General features: G+C 43.9%; 2 protein-coding genes across 7 annotated transcripts; one reads left to right on the forward strand and one right to left on the reverse strand.

The window, feature by feature from the left end:
- On the forward strand, positions 1–968 carry LOC129016332 (putative olfactory receptor 1F2). Its single transcript, XM_054455702.2, has one exon. The coding sequence runs from the start codon at positions 27–29 to the stop codon at positions 966–968; it is 942 nt and encodes a 313-aa protein (XP_054311677.2). The 5' UTR covers positions 1–26.
- A 6,550-nt stretch (positions 969–7,518) lies between these two features.
- ZNF200 (zinc finger protein 200) lies at positions 7,519–21,491 on the reverse strand. 6 transcript variants are annotated; one of them, XM_054455696.2, is made up of 7 exons: positions 19,815–21,491; positions 19,210–19,667; positions 18,859–19,054; positions 17,741–18,071; positions 17,067–17,155; positions 16,655–16,781; positions 7,519–8,866 (listed from the first exon to the last, which is right to left on the reverse strand). In XM_054455696.2, the coding sequence occupies exons 4-7, from the start codon at positions 17,988–17,990 to the stop codon at positions 8,148–8,150; spliced, it is 1,185 nt and encodes a 394-aa protein (XP_054311671.1). In that variant the 5' UTR covers positions 17,991–18,071; positions 18,859–19,054; positions 19,210–19,667; positions 19,815–21,491; the 3' UTR covers positions 7,519–8,147. The 6 variants fall into 6 exon arrangements, with proteins under 6 accessions (XP_054311671.1, XP_054311676.1, XP_054311675.1 ...); XM_054455701.2 differs by lacking the exon at positions 19,815–21,491 and having other exon boundaries at positions 19,335–19,684; XM_054455700.2 differs by lacking the exon at positions 19,815–21,491 and having other exon boundaries at positions 18,807–19,054; positions 19,335–19,684.
- Positions 21,492–22,197: the final 706 nt, after the last annotated feature.

Below are 22,197 nucleotides of genomic sequence, written 5' to 3' on the forward strand. Positions count from 1 at the left end.
TCTTATCTGCATCTGGGATCAGGCCCATGAGCAGGACAAACCAGGCGAGCATCTCCGAGTTCCTCCTCCTGGGACTCTCCAGGCAGCCCCAGCAGCAGCATCTCCTCTTCGTGCTCTTCCTGAGCATGTACCTGGCCACCATCCTGGGGAACCTGCTCATCATCCTGGCCGTCAGCACAGACTCCCGCCTGCACACCCCCATGTACTTCTTCCTCAGCAACCTGTCCTTTGTGGACATCTGCTTCTCCTCCACCACCGTCCCCAAGATGCTGGCCAATCACATACTCGGGACTCAAACCGTCTCCTTCTCTGGCTGTCTCACGCAGATGTGTTTTCTCTGTGTGTTTGCTGACATGGACAATTACCTTCTGGCTGTGATGGCCTATGACCGCTTTGTCGCTGTGTGCCACCCCTTACATTACACAGCAAAGATGACCCATCAGCTCTGTGCCCTGCTGGTCACTGGATCATGGGTGGTTACCGACTTGAATGCTCTGCTGCACACCCTGCTGGTGGCTCGACTCTCATTCTGTGCAGACAACACCATCCCCCACGTCTTCTGCGATGTGACTCCCCTCCTGAAACTCTCCTGTTCAGACACACACCTCAGTGAAGTGATGATTCTTACTGAGGCTGCCCTAGTCATGATCACCCCATTTCTTCGCATCCTGGCTTCCTATATACACATCACCTGCGCTGTCCTGAGGGTCCCATCCACAAAGGGAAGATGGAAAGCCTTCTCCACCTGTGGCTCCCACCTGGCTGTGCCTCTCCTCTTCTACGGCACCATCATGTCTCTGTATTTCAGCCCTTCATCCTCCCACTCAGCTCAGAGAGATATAGCAGCTGCTGTGATGTTCACAGAGGTGACTCCCATGAAGAATCCTTTTATCTACAGCCTGAGGAACAAGGACATAAAAGGGGCTCTTGTAAAAGTGGTTGCTGTGAAATTTTTTTCTGTTCAATAATGTTATAGGCTTAAGAAATTCCTAGAAGGAGCTAATTTCTGAGATAATCCTGTTTATTTTTTCTACTGTGTGAAACTTAGCATTGTTTGTTTGTTTGTTTGTTTTGAGACGGAGTCTCTCTTTGTCACCCAGGCTGGAGTGCAGTCGTGCGATTTCGGCTCACTATAACCTCTGCCTCTTTGGGTTCAAGATATTCTCCTGCCTCAGCCTCCTTAGTAGATGAGATTACAGATGTGTGCCACCACAGGTTTTTTTTTTTTTTTTTTTTTTTTTTTTTTTTTGTATTTTTAGTAGAGACGGGGTTTCACCATGTTGGTCAGGCTGGTCTCGAACTCCTGACCTCAAATGATCCACCTGCCTTGGCCTCTCAAAGTGCTGGGATTACAGATGTGAGCCACCACGCCTGGCCAGCATTTGTTTTCATAATAGAAACATCTGGTATCTATTTTGGGAGAATGAAACCCTTCATATAGACTCTTTAGGTTAAAGATGGAAAGAGAGATCCTTTAAATGACCTGACAATTCCAATTGTCAATGCCCTCCTGCCAAAACCTAGAAGGAACACACCTGTAGTTGAATAAGTTGGATTTACTAATTATATAACAAGGGAGAATACACAGCATCGGGAATAGTGAGGTGTCTCAATAGAAGAGTCCTAAAAAGGACTTCTGCTTGTGTAATGTTGGTGAGGAGTCAGGAATGAGTCTGTGCTCTGGAGTAGATGCCATTACAGAATAGAGATAATTCTGACTGAGTATCTTTTCTTTTTTTTTTTGAGACAGAGTCTCACTCAGTCGCCCAGGCTGGAGTGCAGTAGCTCGATCTCCGCTCACTGCAAGCTCCGCCTCCTGGGTTCACGCCATTCTCCTGCCTCAGCCTCCTGAGTATCTGGGACTACAGGCGCCCGTCACCACGCCTGGCTAATTTTTTTGTATTTTTTTTAGTAGAGACGGGGTTTCACCATGTTAGCCAGGATGGTCTCGATCTCCTGTCGTGATTCACCCGCCTCTGCCTCCCGAAGTGCTGGGATTACAGGCGTGAGCCACTGCGCCCGGCCATGAAAGAGTGTCTTAATACATTTTATCTAGAAGGAAAGAAGAGGCCAAAGCTGTGATTGCCAAAGAAACAGCAGTCACTCATATCACCATCACAGGGTGATGTTTGGTTATTTTTGTGGCTATGACAATGTTCATGTTTTTGTGTTGAGACATCATTACAGAATGGTCTTGCTTTGTTTTTCTCTAGCACAGTCAGAGTGTGGCCTTATCTGATACTGATGTTCTGTGAAATTCTCTATGTTGAACACAAAAACCTTGCTGTGAGGGCCAGGCCAACTCCTATCAGGGTTGTTTACTCTTTCTCACAACAGAGACCTTGACATGAACACATCCGATGGAAAGATCAGACATTTGTTGGGGCAGGAAGGGGAGGATTCATTTTATTTTATTTTATTTGAGACGGAGTCTCGTTCTGTTGCTCAGGCTGGAGTGCAGTGGCGAGATCTCGGCTCACCGCAACCTCTGTCTCCCAGGTTGAAGTGATTCTCCTGATTCAGCCTCCTGAGTAGCTGGGATTACAGGTGCGTGTCACCACGCCTGGCTAATTTTTGTTATTTTTAGTAAAGATGGGTTTTCACTGTGTTAGCCAGGATGGTCTCGATTTCCTGACCTCGAGATCTGCCAGCCTCGGCCTCCCAAAGTGCTGGGATTACAGGCGTGAGCCACTGTGCCTGGCTGAAGGGAGGATTTATTTAGCATTTCAGAAAGCCCTAATTCTGCCACTCATTTAAGCTATTTTTATTTTCTTATCTAAGCTTTATATATCACACATTACAGCAGGAATATGGGTAAGTTAAACAAGAAAAATATCTTCCACAGTCCCAAATATCCAGCCATATCAATCAACTACATCTATTTTTTTACACTCTGTTCTGTGTCAATGCACACATATATTTTTATTTAGATACTGATTTATATCCTGGTTTTTCACCTTTCATTTTATAATAAAGCTTTTCCAAATCACTACATAGTCTCCACAATTTTATCTTAATACTTTATATGTCTCCATCAAGTTCTCTAGCAAAAGACTCTTACTAATAATTCTATTTCTAAATTAAAACATAAAGGAAATTTACTATTTAAGAGCGTGATTTGAATTTTACTTGTAGGCCAGGCGCAGTGGCTCACGCCTGTAATCCCAGCACTTTAGGAGGCTGAGGTGGGTGGATTACCTGAGGTCAGGAGTTTGAGACCAGCCTGGCCAATATGGTAAAACCCCGTCTCTACTAAAAATACAAAAATTAGCCGGGTGTGGTGGCGTGGTGCCTATAATCCCAGCTACTAGGGAGGCTGAGGCAGGAGAATTGCTTGACCCTGGGAGGCAGAGGTTGCAGTGAGCCGAGATCACGCCACTGCACTCCAGCCTGGGTGACAGACCGAGACTCTGTCTCAAAAAAAAAAAGAAAGTGATTGCAGAAAATAACAAAACTGACCAATTATGAAACTGGTTATTTTTTCCTTGTCTTTGACATTCAGCATTTCTTTCTTTCTTTTTTTTTTTTTGAGACGGAGTCTCGCTCTGTCGCCCAGGCTAGAGTGCAGTCTTGCGATCTCGGCTCACTGCAAGCTCCGCCTCCTGGGTTCACGCTAGTCTCCTGCCTCAGGCTCTCAAGTAGCTGGGACTGCAGGCGCCGGCCACCACGCCCGGCTATTTTTTTTTTGTATGACTGAGACGGGGTTTCACTGTGTTAGCTAGGATGGTCTCGATTTCCTGACTTTGTGATCCGCCCGCCTCGGCCTCCCAAAGTGCTGGGATTACAGGCGTGAGCCACCATGCCTGGCCAACATTCAGCATTTTTACTATGATGCATCTGTTTGTGGGTCTCTTTGTGTTTATCTTACTTGAAGTTTACTAAGCTTCCTGTTTGTATAGGTTATTATGTTTTAATAAATTTGGGGCCGGGCTCGGTGGCTCAAGCCTGTAATCCCAGCACTTTGGGAGGCCGAGGCGGGTGGATCACGAGGTCAGGAGATCGAGACCATCCTGGCTAACACGGTGAAACCCCATCTCTACTAAAAATACAAAAAAATTAGCCGGGCGTGATGGCGGGCGCCTGTAGTCCCAGCTACTCGGGAGGCTGAAGCAGGAGAATGGCGTGAACCCGGGAGGCGGAGCTTGCAGTGAGCCGAGATCTCGCCAGCCTGAGCGACAGAGTGAGACTCCGTCTCAAAAAATAAAAATAAATAAATCAATAAATAAATTTGGGAAATGTTTAGCCATTATTTTTCCAAAATTTTTTCCTCTCCTTTCTCTCTTCTCCTTCTGGTACTCCCATTGTGTGTATTTGGTGCACTTAATGATGTCCACATTTCTTTGAAGTTATATTCACTTGTCTTTTTTTTTTTTTTTTTTTTTCTTGAGATGGAGTCTTGCTCTGTCACCCAGGCTGGATCTCCCCTCACTGCGGGTTCAAGAGATTCTCCTGCCTCAGCCTCCCAAGTAGCTGGGACTACAGGCACTCTCCCACTGTCATGCTGGAGTCAACCTCCCATTTACTCTGATTTTTTTTTTTTCTTTTTAAAGGCATGAGCCCAGCGCTTTGGAAGGCCAAGGCAGGAGGATCACTTGGGCCCAGGAGTTTGAGGCCATCATGGACAACATAGCAAGACCTCGTTTCTAGAAAAATAAAAATAAAAAAATTAGGTGGGTGAGGTGGCATGTCCCTGTAGTCCCAGATACTTGGGAGAATTAGGCGGAAGGATCTCTTGAGTCTACGAGTTCAGGGCTGTAGTGAGCTATGATCACAGCTCTGTACTCCAGTCTGTGCAACAGAGTAAGACCCTGTTTCTTAAAAAAAAAAAAAAAAAAAAAAAGATGTGGTCTCAGTAAGTTGCCCAGGCTGGTCTCCAACTCCTGGATTCAAGGAATCCTCCCACCTCAGCTTCCAGAGTAGCTGGGACTACACGCACATGCCACCATGCCGTCTTGATATTGTTTTTTAGATTTTAAAAGTAATTGTTTTTTGAGACGGTATCTCACTCTATAGCCCAGGCTAGAGTGCAGTGGCACAGTCTCGGCTCACTGCAACTCCGCTTCCCGGATTCAAGCAATCCTCCTTCCTCAGCCTCCTGAGTAGCTGGGACTACAGATGCCTGCCACCGCATCTGGCTACTTTTTGTATTATTAGTAGAGATGGGGTTTCACCATATTGGCTAGGCTGGTCTTGAACTCCTGACCTCAGGTGATCCGCCTGCCTTGGCCTCCCAAAGTGCTGGGATTACAGGCGTGAGCCACTGCGCCTGGCCTATTTTGTGTAGTTACTACCAGAGTTGGATCTTTGGTCTCTTACATTTTCCAACTCTCGCTCTACCGCTATATTGCGAAACTGTTCACTGTTGTTTACTTTTTCAATTTAACTGGTGATCAGGCTCCTCAGGTAAGAGAACTTACTCATCCAACAACTTCCCAGGGGCTCTCGCGTTTGGGTGCGGCCCCTGGTCCTGGTCGGAGCGCTCCTCTCAGTCCCAACCGGCCTCACTAGTTGCGGAAGGAAACCCTGCAGCCCATGTCCTGCCCTCTGGGACATTGGGTGCGGATTGACGGCAACCCTGACCGTTGGCACCTCCCCAGTCCAGGAGATAGTGTGGGTTGTGGTGGCTTCACCCACCTACACTGAAAAGAACAGAAAGCTACGCAGGAGGCTGAGGCAGGAGGATTGCTTGAGCCTAGGAGGCGGAGGTTGCTGAGAGCCAAGATCGCCCCACTCCAGCCTTAGCAACAGAGCCAGTCTCAACTAAAGAAAAAAGTGTCTCAGGTACCGTGCCATGGCTTCATGAGAACTGATGTAACACCTGACTCTGGGCAGGGGTGCCAAAGAGTGAGTGAGTGGAGACTCTCACCACTCACTTCCTGGCAGCTACTTTTCTGGATGCATGGGGCAGGTCCCCTGCACATGAGATGGTGTGGGTTGTGGTGGCTTCACCCACCCACACTTAAAGAAAAAGCTACTCAAGAGGTTGAGGCAGGAAGATCGCTTGAGCCTAGCAGGTGGGAGGCTGCAGCGAGCCAAGATCACCCCACTCCAGCCTTAGCAACAGAGCCAGTCTCAAAGAAAAAATTAACTGTCTCGGGTACTGTGCCATGGCTGCATGAGGACTGATAAAATACCCGACTCTGGGCAGCAGTACCAAAGAGTGAGTGAGTGGAGACTCTCTCACCACTCACTGCCTGGCAGCTACTTTTCTGGGTGTACAGGCAGGTCCCCTGCACATGGTAACAGCCTGCCGACTCCAGAAACACAGTTCAGGATCCCAGTCCTAGTGCACTGGCCAGACTTTCAAATAAGCGAATAACGTTGTGGGCAGCCAGTTTTGTTGGCTTTGCTGGCTTTACAGGGTACCTCCTGTTGGCCTGAAATACAATGTTGGTAAAGACAGTTTTTCTGTGGCCTTTCTCTGTTGTGGAGGATTTGTTGTTTTTAAATTATGATTCAGGACTGAACTGTATCATAGAATGTCCTTCTTTCAGAATGCTTTGTGCCAAAACAAGAAACCTCAGAATTACATGTTAATAACAAACAAAACAAAAAAGACCAATAGGCAGAAGGCAAGAAACAAAACCATTCTTTGTAGATGGTGTCATTTTACCAAAAGTTGTAACAGAACTAAACCAAGAAACTATTGAAAATTAACAACATTCAGTGAGGTGACTAATTATACAAATATATAATTAAAAATAACTTTCCCATGTAAAAGCAATAATCAACTATAAAAATATAATGGAAAAAACAATAACAAAATTGTGTAAAACAAGCGAAGATAATTAGAAAAATTTTCACAGGAATATAATACTCTAATAAATAGAAAGGCATGTTTCCAGATGGGAAACATACACTATAATTTTTCCCAAATAGCGTATAGGATTTCTTTATTCCAATCAAAACACCAATGTATAACTTTTGGAAACCTAAAGCAAGCAAAACTGATCAAGAATCCCTAAATCGCACCACAGGATCAGTCTCGTAAAGGCACCGCTGGCCTTGCTTCTAGGCAGAAGACAGGAAGATAGGGATATCAAGAGGCTGAAGACAATGAATACCCACTACAATGAAGACACCTGGAAACCTGTCTCTTGAGGGGCAATGTGAGCTAACCACTAGAGACGTAATTTCTAATTATACAACACTTTGCCTTGTGAGGTAGTGACCACCCCATTGCCAAAGGTCTGATGACGGCAGAGGGGACCTAAGCATATGGTAAGGTTATTGATGAGACATGGATCCAAGCCAACTTTTTCCTGCCTCCAGGTTGACCCTTCCTCTCTGGGTCTTGGGGTTTCCTTCCTAGCACATGAGATCTGGGCTCAACAGAGGGACAAGATTCTGAAGAGCTTTTCTAGTGGTGGGGCTGGATGGCCCTGCCTGAGTAATCCAAACTTCTTTTAGCAAGGGAGAGGCATGAGACGGCTGCTGGAGAGATCAACAGCTGAACAAAATACAGTAAGAACAGTAGACACTTAAATTATGTTGTGAAAAGGAATCTGTAAAAGTCAGTTTTATCGCAAATTGCAAATATTATTGAAATTGATTGCAAATTTAGATCACATACAAATGAGAGTCTGACATTCAATTGTTTTTCTATATTCCAAAGTAAACAATTCCTTTCAACACTCAAGACTTAAACAGGTATTCTTAGAGGGTTATATGAATTGCTATCAGAAGCTGTTGGCTAACAAGCCAGTAGTTTGGTTCTTTCACCAGAACACAGTTCCAGATAAGCATCTTTGCACTATTTCTCAAGTATGAATCCCCATGTTGGGGGAAAATGGATATACTTTCAATAGACACAAGTCACTCTTTGCCTTGCAAGTAAGCAGACTCCAGATTCATCTTCAAAGTGTTGGGAAAGGGGATCTGTGACCTGTACATTATCATATAACTTCAAAAAGGAAAGCTCCTTAGTCCAAAAAGCCTAGATGCTGAGGTATAGCCGTTGAAATGTTTTCTTCCCTGTGAATTTTCTAGCAATTTGAGGTTTTAGCTAAGATGGACATTTATCCAATTTTGGCAATAATGAGGTTTTTACACATTTATATCTTTTTAGGCAGCTTGGGAATTCAGAACTACTTATGAAAGCTCTCCGGTTGAGGCAGCACCATCAGACCCAGAAAGGGTTCCCAGTATTACTTCTGCTTTCGGGTCTTACAGGCTGAGTGGGTTTTCTCATGCCGGGTACAGTTTGACAGCCGACCAAATCTTCTCCCACATTTTTTGCAACCATATGGTCTCTCAGCCTCATGACTCTGCAGATGAAGCACAAACTCCTCATTCTTTGGGAAGGTTTTCCCACATTCTGGACACTTAAATATCTTCTCCCTTATATGGATTCCTTCATGACGACTCCGATGAGAATTCTGACGAAAGTTTTTTCCACACTGAGAGCAGGAATAAGGTTTCTCTCCTGTATGAATTCGCTCATGTTTATTGAGGTTTGTTTTATGATTGAAGCTTTTCCCACAGTGACTACAGTCATAGGGTTTTTCTCCAGTGTGGGTCCTCTGGTGGGAAATGAGGTAAGAACTTTCATTAAACTGTTTCCCACACAGTGGACAAGTGTACCATCTCCTTGTCCTCCGATTTCGAGTAAGTGCAATAATACTGATGTCTACATATTTTGAGAGTTCCTCTAGAGGAGTATCATTCTCAATGGTAACTAACAGATTTCTCATTTTCCTTTTTTGTGGAATGGATGTATTTAGTCGTTCCTTTTCCTGGTTATCGGGAGGCTGCTGAGAGACCAAGGAAGAATCCATTTCATCATTATCTGAAGACTTTTCTCTATAATCTTCATTTTCTACAGGTTCCCTCTCAGGATCTTCACCTTCAGGATTACTGCCATTGACTGTTGAAACAAAGAGAGAATTTAACAACTTCTGAGAGATATGACAACACCAGGCAGGAAAAAACAAGTCAGGTTTCTTATGCCACAGCCACCTTGAAAGTCAATCTGAGGAGTGGCGGATACTGCCGTCGCACTCCTTTTCCATACTTATTGAGGGTGGGATACATAACTGATAAATCTTTCCATCTACCACAATGCAAGCACACTTCAAAGAAATAAAATGAGTGGGATTTCACTGAAAGACTTCATATGTTTGTTCTCTTCATAGGTGTTAATTACTCAACAAGTTCATATTCATCTTATACTCTGTAGAGCACTCAGCTAAGGACTTGGGATGAAGACTATAAATCTATACAGGGAACCACACTCATCATCTTGAAGCAGTCTGGTAACTGAATAGTAAGATGAACCGCTTGTAGGTTTTCACTATATTAAATATTATCACACTATTATAGCACTAAATAATATCATAATGTCTTACAATGAGAAAATTGAAACAATTCCAGTAACCAAAATTAAAGAGGGCACAGCATATTCATACAAAAGTTTATTATTGGCCAGGCGTGGTGGCTCACATCTGTAATCCCAGCACTTTGGGAGGTCAAGGCAAGCAGATCACCCAAGGCTGGGAGTTCAAGACCAGCCTGACCATCATGGAGAAACCCTGTCTCTACTAAAAATACAAAATTAGCTGGGCATGGTGGCACATGCTTGTAATCCCAGCTGCTAGGGAGGCCGAGACAGGAGAATCGCTTGAACCCGGGAGGCAGAGGTTGCGGTGAGCCGAGATCGCGCCATTGCACTCCAGCCTGGGCAACAAGAGTGAAACTGTCTCAAAACAAAAAAAAGTTTATTATTCGGCAATTAAAGAGATTACTACAACTAATGAAGCTTTGGGATTAGAAGTCAGTAGTGTTTCTCTTTGTGTAGGTAAGGAAGTAGTGACTGGGTACAGGGCACAAAAGGGATTTTTGGGATGCTAAGAAAAGTCCATTTTGGGTGGTGATTAGTGTGTACATTTTGTGAAAACTTGAGCTATATATTTATGATTGGTAGGCTTTTTCTATATTTCTATTATACTTCAGAAAAAAGTCAGTATAAGCAGATTATAAAGACTAGGTAACAGTGAAAAACAAGCATGCTGTGGATATACTTGTGTGACAAGGGACCCCTCAACTCAGGCCTGAGAGTCAAGGGTTCAAATCAACCACCAAGACATGGGGCTGATCCTGAAGCTGGAGTAGGAATCTCTGCTGGATTTAGCAGTTTCACACCAGTAGATTTTTTTTTTATTTCACTTTTTTTTTTGGCAGAGATAGGGTCTTGCTATGTTGCCCAGGCTGGTTTTGCACTCGTGTACTCAAGCAATCTTCCCAAAGTGCTGGGGATTACAGGTGTAAGCCCCCACACCCAGCCTTAATTATTCTTTTCCTTTTTTTTTTTTTTTTTTGAGACGGAGTCTCACTCTGTCGCCCAGGTTGGAGTGCAATGGCACCATCTCGGTTCACTGCAAGCTCTGCCTCCTGGGTTCACTCCATTCTCCTGCCTGAGCCTTCCCAGTAGCTGAGACTACAGATACCCACCACCATGCCCGGCTAATTTTTTGTATTTATAGTAGAGACAGGGTTTCATCGTGTTAGCCAGGATGGTCTCGATGATCTCCTGACCTCGTCATCTGTCCGCCTCGGCCTCCCAAAGTGCTGGGATTACAGGCATGAGCCACTGCGCCCGGCCTAATTATTCTTTTTAATCACTCCCTTAGGATAATGAAATGCCAATTTTTACCATAGCTCTTGACATGAACTACCATTCTGCTTTCAAAAGCAGCTCTACTAATTTCATGTGAATATTAACTTTACCTAATCTTGTTAGCATTAAATTTTAAAATATTTAATAGGTATAAAATGGTTTCTCATTGTAGTTTTACTTTAGATTTTGATTATGCAAAATAATCTACTGGTTTAAGGCTTTTATAAATGTATATCTCTGTCAATGATTTCTTGTCTAAATAATTTTTAACTGAACTCTTCCTCTTTAACTACACTTGGACTGCTTCCAACCTTGTGTTTTTACAAACAATATCACAGTGAATAATCTTGTTTGTACATCATTTCGAATGTGTTCTGTTCCTATATCTGTAGGTCAAATTCCCAGAATTGAACTGCTGGAACAAAGGATAAGATGGGTAGTTACAGATGCATTTACTCTTATACAGAGACTGTACCATTTTACATGCCCACCAGCAATATACCTGTTTCTCAACAACCTCATCATCAATGTGTTTTTATTTCTATAAATATGAAATACAAAAAATGTTAATTCACTAGAGGTTTAATTTGCACTTCTTTTTGCTCCTGTCACGCAGGCTGGAGTGCAGTGGCGCAATCTCGGCTCACTGCAACCTCCACCTCCCAGGTTCAAGTGATTCTCATTCCTCAGCCTCCCGAGTAGCTGGGATTATAGGCATGCCCCACCACACCCAGCTAATTTTTGTATTTTTAGTAGAGACGGGGTTTTGCCATGTTGGCCAGGCTGGTCTCAAAACTCCCGACCTCAGATGATCCACCTGCCTCGGCCTCCCAAAGTGCTGGGATTACAAGTGTGAGCCACCATGCCCAGCCTTTTGTATGTATTTGAATCTATCAATCTTTTCTTTCAAGGCTTCTGGGCTTTTGAGTCTTAATTACAAAAACTTCCTATCCCAGGTTATAAAGGAATCACTCATATTTTCTAAATGTGCTTTTTATATTTGTTTTAAACATTTAAAATCTTTGATCCATGTGGACATTTTCTTGGTATGTAAAGTAAGGTACTAATTTATCAAATGGCTATCAGTTGTCCTAACACCTTTTATCAGAAAGTCCCCCTTTATGGTTAGGCTTTGTGTCCTCACCCAAATCTCATCTTAAATTGTAATCCCCACATGTCAAGGAGACATCGGATGAAGGTAACTGAGTCATGGGTTGGGGGCCTTCCCCCATGCTATTCTCATGATAGTGAGTTCTCATGAGATCTGATGGTTTTATAAGGGGCTCTTCCCCCTTTACTCGTACTTCTCCCTCCTGCTGCCTTGTGAAGAAGGTGCCTTGCTTCTCCTTGCCTTTGCCATGATTTTAAGTTTCTGGAGGCCTCCCCAGCCAAGCTGAACTGTGAGTCAATTAAACCTGTTTCCTTTATAAATTACCAAGTCTTGGACAATTCTTTATAGCAGTGTGAAAATGGACTAATACACCAACTTTATCACACACTAAACTCCCATGTGTATTTGAGGCTATTTCGGGACTTTCTGAGATCACACTGTCTTGTTCCAAGGGAAAAATGCTATTGGTATTGTTGAAAAAAAGAACATGACATCAAATTCATAAATCAACAAGAGGAGAAATGACCTTTTTATGATATTGTCTCCCTAACCAAAAACATAGTATTTTTTTTTGCATTCATTGAAATCTACTCTTGTCCTTTAGCCTTGTTTTAAAGTTTCCTCATAAATTTGCACATTTCTTGAGTTTATTCCTAAGTATTTAAACTTTCATGTTTCTATTCTAATAGGGCCTTCCACTGTATCTTCTAAATGACCCCGTTTATATATGTGAAAGCCAATGATTTCTGTTTATTCACTTTATTTCCCACTACCTTAGTGAATGGTCTCATTTTTTCCCATGAGCGTAGCTAAGACAAATAAATGTTCTTATTTTTAAGTTTTCTGATTACTCTGTTCTACCTACTAAGGAAGTATCTGTTAACTACTATTTTGTTAAATGTTCTTATAAAGGAGAGGCTTCCATTTTGTCAAGTATCTTTTCAGTAACTATACAAGTAAACGAAGGATTTTTCTCCTTTATATGTAAGAAATATTAATAGATTTGTATTATTTCTAATTTTTTAATTTTTTTTTTTTGAGATGGAGTCTTGCTCTGTCCCCCAGGCTGGAGTACAATGATACGATCTCAGCTCACTGCAACCTCTGCCTCCCGAGTTCAAGTGATTCTCCTACCTCAGCCTCCAGAGTAACTGGGATTACAAGCACGCGCCACCACACCCGGCTAACTTTTGTATATATTTTTTTTTAGTAGAGATGGGGTTCTGCTATGTTGGACAGGCTGGTCTCGAACTCCTGACCTCAGGTATCACCTGCCTTTGCCTCCCAAAGTGCTGGGATTACAGGCGTGAACCACTGTGCCCAGCATGGGGACTGGATTTCAACACGAGATTTGGAGGGGACAAATATCCAAACTATATCAGCAACCTTGCGTCAGAGGGGTAAAGACAAATTAAAATTGCGTATTTTTTCTAGAAAACATTATACAGACCTTCATATTTATGGGTTCTGCATCTGAGGATTCAACCAACCAAGGATTGAAAATATTTGAGAGAAAAAAAAAAAGGATGGTTTTGTCTGTACATATTCAGTTTTTTTGTCATTCCCTAAACAATTTAGTATAACAACTATTTATGTAGCATTTACTTTGTATTAGGTATTATAATTAATCTAGAAATATGATATATGGTAGGATATGTGTGGAGTATATGTAAATGCTACACCATTTTATATAATGAATTTGAGCATCCATGGATTTTGGTATCTGAGTGGGGGTCCTGGAACCAATCCCCCATGAATATCAAGGACAAGTGTATATCAGCATCTATGGTATAACCTAAAGTGATGCTCATAAGAGAGTTCATGGCTGTAAAAACATGTATAATTTAGAAAAATGAGAATAATAAAGCCTCTGATTCAAAGTTAGAAAAATGATAGGATAAATTTAAAAGAATGAAGGTATTAATAAACACCAATTAGAAAGTAATGAGTTAAAAATTAAAAAAACTAATAAGATTTAAGCAAAAATAAACCAATTTCCATAGAGAAAATTGAAATTATCAAAAAAGACTAGCCACCTACCCAAGAAAAGCACCAGCCTCAGACAGTTCCACAGAAAATTCTTCTAAACTTTTAAAAATTAAATAATCCAAATGCTAGGAAAATTTCCAGAGTATAGAAAAAGAAGGTTGGGAGGCCAAGGCGGGCAGATCACAAGGTCAGGAGATCGAGACCATCCTGGCTAACATGGTGAAACCCCGTCTCTACTAAAAATACAAAAAATCAGCCGGGCGAGGTGGCAGGCGCCTGTAGTCCCAGCTACTCGGGAGGCCGAGGCAGGAGAATGGCGTGAACCGCAGGGGGCGGAGCCTGCAGTAAGCCAAGATTGCACCATTGTACTCCAGCCTAGGCGACAGTGAGACTCCATCTCAAAAGAAGGAAACTTGCAAATTCAAACAAGAGTGAAACTCTGTCTCCAAAAAAAAAAAAAAAAAAAAGAGAGAAATCTGATCCCCAGTGATGGAGGTGGGGCCTAGTCGGAGGTGTTTGCATCATGCGGGTAGATCCCTCATGAATGGCTTGATGCCACCTCAAGATAATAAATGATTTCTCACTCTTAGTTCACTAACGATGTGGCTGTTTAAAACAGCCTGGTACCTTCCTACTCTCTTCCTTCCTCTCTTGCCATGTGAAGTCTGCTCTCCTTCCACCATGAGTAGTTTCTTGAAGCCCTCACCAGAAGCAGATGCTGACACCATGCTTCTTGTACAGCCTACAGAAAACTGTGAGCCAAATAAACCTCTTTTCTTTATAAATTACCCAGCCTCAGGTATTCTTTTATAGCAGCACAAAATGGACTAAGACAGTTGCTTAAAAGTTTTAAATTTTCCAGGTGGAAAGAACTTTAATTTACTGATCTTTATTATTAATTTCTAGTTGTACTGCATTGTGACAGATCCTACTTTATTTCTACTCCTTGGAATCTGAGTCTTTCTTTGTTGCCTAGTATTTACTCAATTTTCTTCAATCTTGAAAAGGTGTATTCTCCTATCACAGCACACAGTAGCTATAGTAAGAATTATCTTACTGATAATCTAAGTGTTCTACGTTTTTCCTTATTTTTACGTGGTTCACTTGGCCAACACACACATTCTGTTTCCCTAGGTTATCAAGGACTCTCCTTTGATTCCTGCCACCACAATGTTCAATCTGTTATAGTTTTTCCTTTGCAAAAATTGGTTAAATGTTACTGTTTCAATTAGCATCACCTATAAACTGATGGCTCCCCAATCCCTATGTCCTCACATCTGAACTCCAATCCCCAATTTCCAAATATCTGGAGGATAATCTCATTTTATTTCCCATCATGGATTCAATCTCATCCAAAATCAATTCCACCTTCTTCCCTACTCTGCCCTGGGTCCAAATCTTGCCTCAGTCTTGCGATAGCTCATTATACCTACAAAAATTTCACACTGCTTATCATTTGATGAATGACTTGTCTTACAAACCAAATTGGAAGGTTACAAAAGGCAGGAATACAGCATCTTCGTAACCTGATGAATACAATTCCAGAACCCAATCCTGCCTGAGGAAAAAACAAGTACGTTTATGAAATGCCGGTAAATGACTAAGCTTAAGCCACCAGCTTCAGGGTACGGGTGGAGGAAGAGGGGAATAGAGGGTGAGGATTGGGTCTTAGGGGCCCCAAAGTGCATAGTTGAAGTGATCTTGGAGGCAATATATCCACTAACCGGTCACCCAAAATAAATGCCAGCTCTGCCCAAGAGTCAGGAAAAACTCAGTGTTAATAAATCTGATCTTTTTATACTCTTCTCTAAAATAAAGAAGATATCACATAGAGCAACCTGTGGGAAATTAACTACACTCATTACATACCAATACTTCTGACCATATGGTATAATTACAGCTAAGAGTTTGATAGTCATAATGCATTTTTGTCACCCCAGGCAACTTCTAAAACCTAGTCTCTGTACAACTTCACCCTCAGAAGCAAAAAGCCCCGAAGGCAAAGTAAAAAGTGTCCGGCACTCAGTAAAGACATTTGTGCGGGCCTCTGCCTCTAGAGTTGCAACATTTCTAGAGAAAAGGTAAAGCATCTCTAAGCAAATTATAGAGAGGCTGCTGCTTGATCAGTTCATACACAGCACTGGGGGACACTTGTCAACTACTACTGGGAAATGAGGACAAATAAAGAATGCCCCATTCACCAACCATATACGGAATTCACTGACAAAATTATGAGAAATGCGTCTAGGAGGCAGTACAGCCCTGGGCCATTACTGCAAATTCTGATGTCAGATTCCCTGAGTCTGAATCCGTGTTCCACCGCTTACAACTGTGTGAACTTTAGCAAATTTTGTAACCTCTCTCTGCCTCAGTTCTGTCACCTGTAAGGTGGCAGTAATTTCTATACCACTCAGTATTACTCTGAGAAGTACATGAGACAATAAACACATGAAAAGCATTTGGACTGGCGCTCAGCATGTAACAGCATATAAGCGCTCATTAAGTGTTAAACATTACTTTCACCAATAGTGGAATATATTTTCACTTAGGCTAGTAGTCTTCACATCTATTGAACATCAAAAAGGGGAGGGGGATTAGAAGAGTTAGTCATGTGTTCAATGAAAACATTCAAATATACCTGTTGAGAACAGAGTTCAGAAAATGGGTCCAGAACAGTTTCTATGTCCACAGTTTCTATGTCTGCAGGTTTTCCCTACCTCTCCCCTCACTGCCCACAAGATACAGGGAAAAATGGCCACCCACCCACAGCTGGAGTTCTGTGGCAAGGCTCTGCCACACTGAATAAAACAAAAGTAAAATAAAATGTGTGTGTGCACTTAGGCTTACCAGGCATGAATCGTCCCCCAAAGCTAAAGAGATGAAGGACGTGCTTTTCCCAAAGCAAACAACCTGAACACATAAAGGCTGTGATTTCTTACCCAGTAACATCATCTCCCCGACACTGCTGTCATCTTCCTTCTCTGAGGTGAGTTGTTGAGTAGGATCCAAGCTCACACATTCTTCCTGGCAGTGAAATACATTTAAATCCTCAAAGACCACCAGCTCCTGAAAGAGCAAGAGGCCCCTTTCATCTCAGTAACTGAGGTTCACTGACAGCCCTACTGGTAAGAAAAGCTGACACACAAAGATCAAGGGAAGGGATGGCAAGAGGGACCTATAAATCCCACAGAGGTGCAGCAAAGACAGGACGGCCAGGCTGAGAAGGGCTCAAGGAAAAAGCAGAAGAAAAACACCCAAGAAGGCCAACTCCTAAGAATGTGTTTTTACACACAGGTTGGCCAAGCACGGAAGGTGATGGATTCAGGCAGTAAATGGGAAAACCAAACCCACCTCAGGGTTAGCTTTCAAATACAGAGACACTGTCTCTTGTTCTTTTTGGACTCCTTTGGGCAGAAGCTTCACCAAGGGACGAGGATGCACTGGGGAAAGAGGAAGGTGTAGTTAGTGAAAAACTCAGTGACTCTAACACAGAGACTCCCCATACCATGAGGCCAGGCTGTCCTCATTCCTTTGACAGGTTAACTCATGGCCTTTTCTGCTCCTGTGAGCCCTTATAGAGTTCAAGCCATAAACTCTAGGGTCTTAAACCTACGGCATCTCCCTGTTATGAAAAGAATGACTTCTCCAAGCACCTTTCAGAATTTCCCATAGAGTATTACAAAAGGAGAGCTTAGGGCAACGTAAAGTGTGAAGATGCCCAGAAAAAACACAAAATTTCTAAAATTCCACATCAACCTAACTCAATAATTCATCTGATTTATCCTTAAAAGGTATTTCTCTCAGAATGTTTGGGTAAAACCGACACTCCAGAAAGACGCACACTGTTTATTCTGCGGCTTTACTCACACCCAGCACTTGAGAAGAACTTCCTCCTTCCAACACTAGAATTGACTCCTTTTCCAATATACACCATCCTAACTTGAATTTATAACTAACACACAAGCCCATCTTAGACTCCAGTACCTCCTCCTCCTCTTCTAGTGAAACAAGCATGTGCTTCTCACCTCTGTTCTGAAGGCTTGAGCTCACATCTTTCATAATAACCAAGGTCTCTTTGACTTTCTGACTGGGCTGGACCAGGCTTGGCTTGGGCAAGAAGGTGAGGAAGTGCTCCAGCACTAGCTGGTGGATGGTCTTGGGCCCATTAGTGGCATCTCGAAGTAGGTCTTGGCCCAGCTTGGAGTCTGGCGGAACTCTCAGTATAAAGGACTGCTTTGGCTTTGGGGGCATAGGAACCACTTTTGCAGCCATCATGCCTTGCAACCACACACCACACTCGTTTCGCGGGGCCTCCAGAGCCACCTCTTACTAGAGGAAATCTGCCAGAGAGCCAAGCTGTAGACAGAGAAACCAGGGATTACCCAAAAGACCAGGCAGGGCATTACTGCACTCCAATATGTGGCATGGGTAGTGAGGCTACATGAGATCTAAAGAAAACGACAGCTGGGGTAGGGAAATCATAACTGAAATGCAGTATTTGACAGGATATGCTTAGGAAGATGTGAAAGGAAGATCCTGAGAATGAAAAACAGAGACTGTGCAAACCTCAAGTCCAAAGGGAAGGGAGGGTGGTGCGGAGAAGGCCAAGGTCCAGCCTCCTGAGAAATACAAAGTGTGGCCAGGCACCGGTGGCTCACACCTGTAATCCCAGCACTTTGGAAGGCCCTGGCGGGTGGATCGCTTGAGTCCAGGAGTTCAAGAGCAGCCTGGGCAACACAGCAAGACCCCGACTCCATTAAAAAAAAAAAAATTAACTGGGCGTGGCGACACAAGCCTGTGGTCCCAGCTACTGGGGAGGTGGGAGGATTGCTTGTGCCCAGGAGGTCGAGGCTGCAGTGAACTGTGATCGCGCCACTGCACTGCAGTCTGAGCGACAAAGCAAGACCCTGACTCTAAAAAAAGAAAGGAAAAGAGAAAGGAAAGAAGGAGGAAGGGAATCAGGGAAGAGAAAGAAAATAAAAGGAGAAAGAAAGACAGAAAGAAAGACGGTGTGTAAAACCCACCAGGAAGAGGTTAAATCAGGCTTGGAGAAAGCAATGGGCTAGAAAACAGGAAATCTGGGGTCAATACCGAGGACATCTGCCTAGAAGCAGGTTGGTCACTGAATCTGGCCATACTGTACCCCTCGAACCGAAGCTCCCTCCGGTGCCCTTTGGGGGGGGAGGCGGTTGGTGACTCTCCCGGGGAGCAGACGCAAGGCCGAGGAGGTGTCCACACACCGCCTGCCGACTCCTCTCCGCCGTCAAAGCTCTGCTGAGAGCGGCAGGCGACATCCCACTAAGGCCCGCCGGGCCAGGCTCACTCTGGGGCCTCTTCCGCTGGTCAAGGAACACCTTTACCATAAAGCTCAGCGTGCGCCCCTGCCTGAGGCGCTCACCAGGCTCCCTACCCGGCCTCGCTCCCTCAGCAACGGACACGCTCCGCTCCCCAGAGGCGGCCTCAGCCTGGTTCCCGCCCTCACGGAGCCCCTCACCTCTCGGGGCCTCTGCAGCCCCTGAGCGTTTGCTGGGGACGGCTCAGAGACTCAAGCTCCGGGAGAGATAGAAAAACTAGGCGCGAGCGGCCGAGCCCTCCCCTCGCCCTTCCGAGTGCCCTCACAGGTCGCCGGCGACTATTCGTTCGCGCCGCTGCCAGTTGAGGAGAACCGCAGGGACGCGGTGCCTTCTGGGAGGTCGGGCGTTCTGCGGCTGTGACGTCACAACCGGTGCCTTGTTCCGGTGCAGAAGCTTGGTCTCCCCGTTCGGAGCCGGCAGTCTGCGCTTCAGACGTTAAGGCTTGAGACAGGCCAGAGGAGCTCTCAGGGCCGGAGGGAGACCAGGACGGCTGTAGCCTCTCTGTGGTTCTGCCTGGAAGACTGAAGGCAGGAGGCTGGCTCTAGTCGTCCATGACGGGCTGGCACCTCTCCATCTGCGGCCAGGCTAACCCCAGGGCCTGCTGGGAAATGTAGTTCGAATGCAAATAACCAATGAACGACCGTCAGGCCCGGCGGTTAGGCCGGGGCAGGCCCTCCCCCCCGCGCCCGTGCCCCGCCCCCGCGCCCCGCCCCCGCGCCCGCGCCTCCGCTACGCCCCCCCCCACCCCGAGGCTTGAAGGAAGCGAGCTATCTCTCGGACCGGCAGATCAAGACGCCTCCGCAGTTTCCGCCTTTTACTAAAAGGACTGCGGAGGCGGACAGGGTGTGGCCGCCATGGGACTCCGCCCCCGCTCCGGTGACTCCCATTGGTTAGAGCTGGAGCACCTACATTGCCCACTCCAGCTTGCTAACTTCACTGCCGTCGGCACCGGCCGTCTTGTTTTTAACGAAATCTTAATTGCCCTTCTCGTACTGTCTCGGTTTCCTTTCTCAATTTCAGCTTCCTACGGAGGCCGAACAGAGTTCTGTGTTTGTGCGTTGTATCCATACTCAGTTCGTTCCCCCCAGTGAAGCACTGATCAGGGTTGGGACAACTTGTGGGCAGGGATGGCCTTATTTCTCGATGTAACACCAGCCTCCAGAAAGTTGACAAAAGTAAAAATATAAATGAATGCTTCTTAAAGTTAATTATACCTGACTAATGGCTGACGATGGCTTAAAATATGTTACAAAGAAACGAGTATGAAAACTGTGTGGCACCAAGACATTCTAGAAAAATGAGGAATATCTGCCTTTTCAGATCAAAATTTACTAAAAAGCCTTCGTTAATCAAAGCATTATGGTTTGAACTTTGAGGCAAAACAGATAACTGAGATGTCTTGAAGTAAAATATAAACCTGTGTGATTGTATTTTTTAAGAACTTTTTCTTGACTGTTAACAAACAAGAAATAGACTGGAAGATAATTGTAAAGATTAGCTACACAAAAGATTATACATTCCTAAGACGAAATGAACCCCTGCCAACTGACAAAAAGCAAAGGCAACGAGGAGCTCTTCCCCAGAGGAGGAAAACTAATTGGTCATTAACATTTAAAAAGATGCTTAACCACACTACTAGTCAAGATTATCACTTTTAAAGGGAACAATATTTTTCACCTATCAAACAATGAAGGTGGAGAAATAGGCACTCCTTTCGCTGGTAATGTGGTGTGTGAAGTCATCTTGTAATATATATTAAAATTAAAAGTACACATATGTACCCTTTGACCTTCACAATCTCATCTGTGAATCTGATGTCTACAAATTTCTTGTAGAATTCTTTGTAGTGACAAAAACTAGAAATGACATGCATGTTCATACGTAAGGAAAGGAGTAAATTGGTGCATTCATACTCTGGAAATTACCCAGCTATGAAAAAGAATGGATTGGAACTATATGTACACCTGGAGGGATGGCCATAAAATATTACATGAAAAAGTTTCAGAGCTACATATATTATGCATAATTATATTTTTGGAACAAACAAAACACCTTGTGTATGTTTGTGTTGAGGGATACACATTAGACTATTAAAATGGTTACTCATGGGATGGCCAGGCGCAGTGGCTCATGCCTGTAATCCCAGCACTTTGGGAGGCCAGAGGTGGGCTGATCACTGGAGTTTAGGAGTTCAAGACCAGCCTAGCCAACATGGGGAAACCCCATCCGTACTAAAAATACAAAAATTAGCCGGGCGTGGTGGCGGGTGCCTGTAATCTCATCTACTTGGGAGGAGGCTGAAGCACAAGAATTGCTTGAACCCAGGAGGTGGAGGTGGAGGTTACAGTGAGCCAAGATCACACCACTGCACTCCAGCCTGAGTGACAGGCGCACCAGCCTGGGCGACAGAGTAGTAAGACTGTGACTCAAAATAAATAAAATAAAAATAAAATGGTTACTCATAGGGAGGGAATGGAAATGGAGAAAAGGGGGAGATTACACTTTTTTTAATTATGTCACCCCATTTAATGAGCACATGTCAATTTGGTAACTAAAAATAATAAAACCTTAAAAAATAAAATAGAACAAGAGGCCGGGCATGGTGGCTCATCCCAGCACTTTTGGAGGCCGAGGTGGGCAGATCATCTGAGGTCAGGAGTTCGAGACCAGCCTAACATAGTGAAACCCCGTCTCTACTAAAAAATACAAAATTAGCCGGGCGTGGTAGTGCATGCCTATAATCCCAGCTACTCAGGAGGCTGAGACAGGAGAATCATTTCAACCTGGGAGGCGGAGGTTGCAGTGAGCTGAGATCGTGCCACTGCACTCCAGCCTGGGTGACAGAGCAAGACTCCATTTTGTGGGGGCGGAAAAAAAAGAAAAAAGAACGATAAAGATTTTTTAAAACAATTTGATGGAAAAAAAAGAACAATAAAGATTTTTTAAAACAATTTGATGGAAAAAAAGAAAAAGATTTTTTAAAACAATTTGATGGAATCCTGTTTTTAGAATCTAATCCGTAAAATAAATGACATAAATGGATTTGAAACGATACCATAAATTAAGGGTGTAAACACAACATTTATCTCTATAAATGCCTTTTAACATGAAAAGATGGCTATTGTCAC

This window comes from Pongo pygmaeus, chromosome 18, assembly GCF_028885625.2.
Source record: "Pongo pygmaeus isolate AG05252 chromosome 18, NHGRI_mPonPyg2-v2.0_pri, whole genome shotgun sequence".
NCBI lineage: Eukaryota > Metazoa > Chordata > Mammalia > Primates > Hominidae > Pongo > Pongo pygmaeus.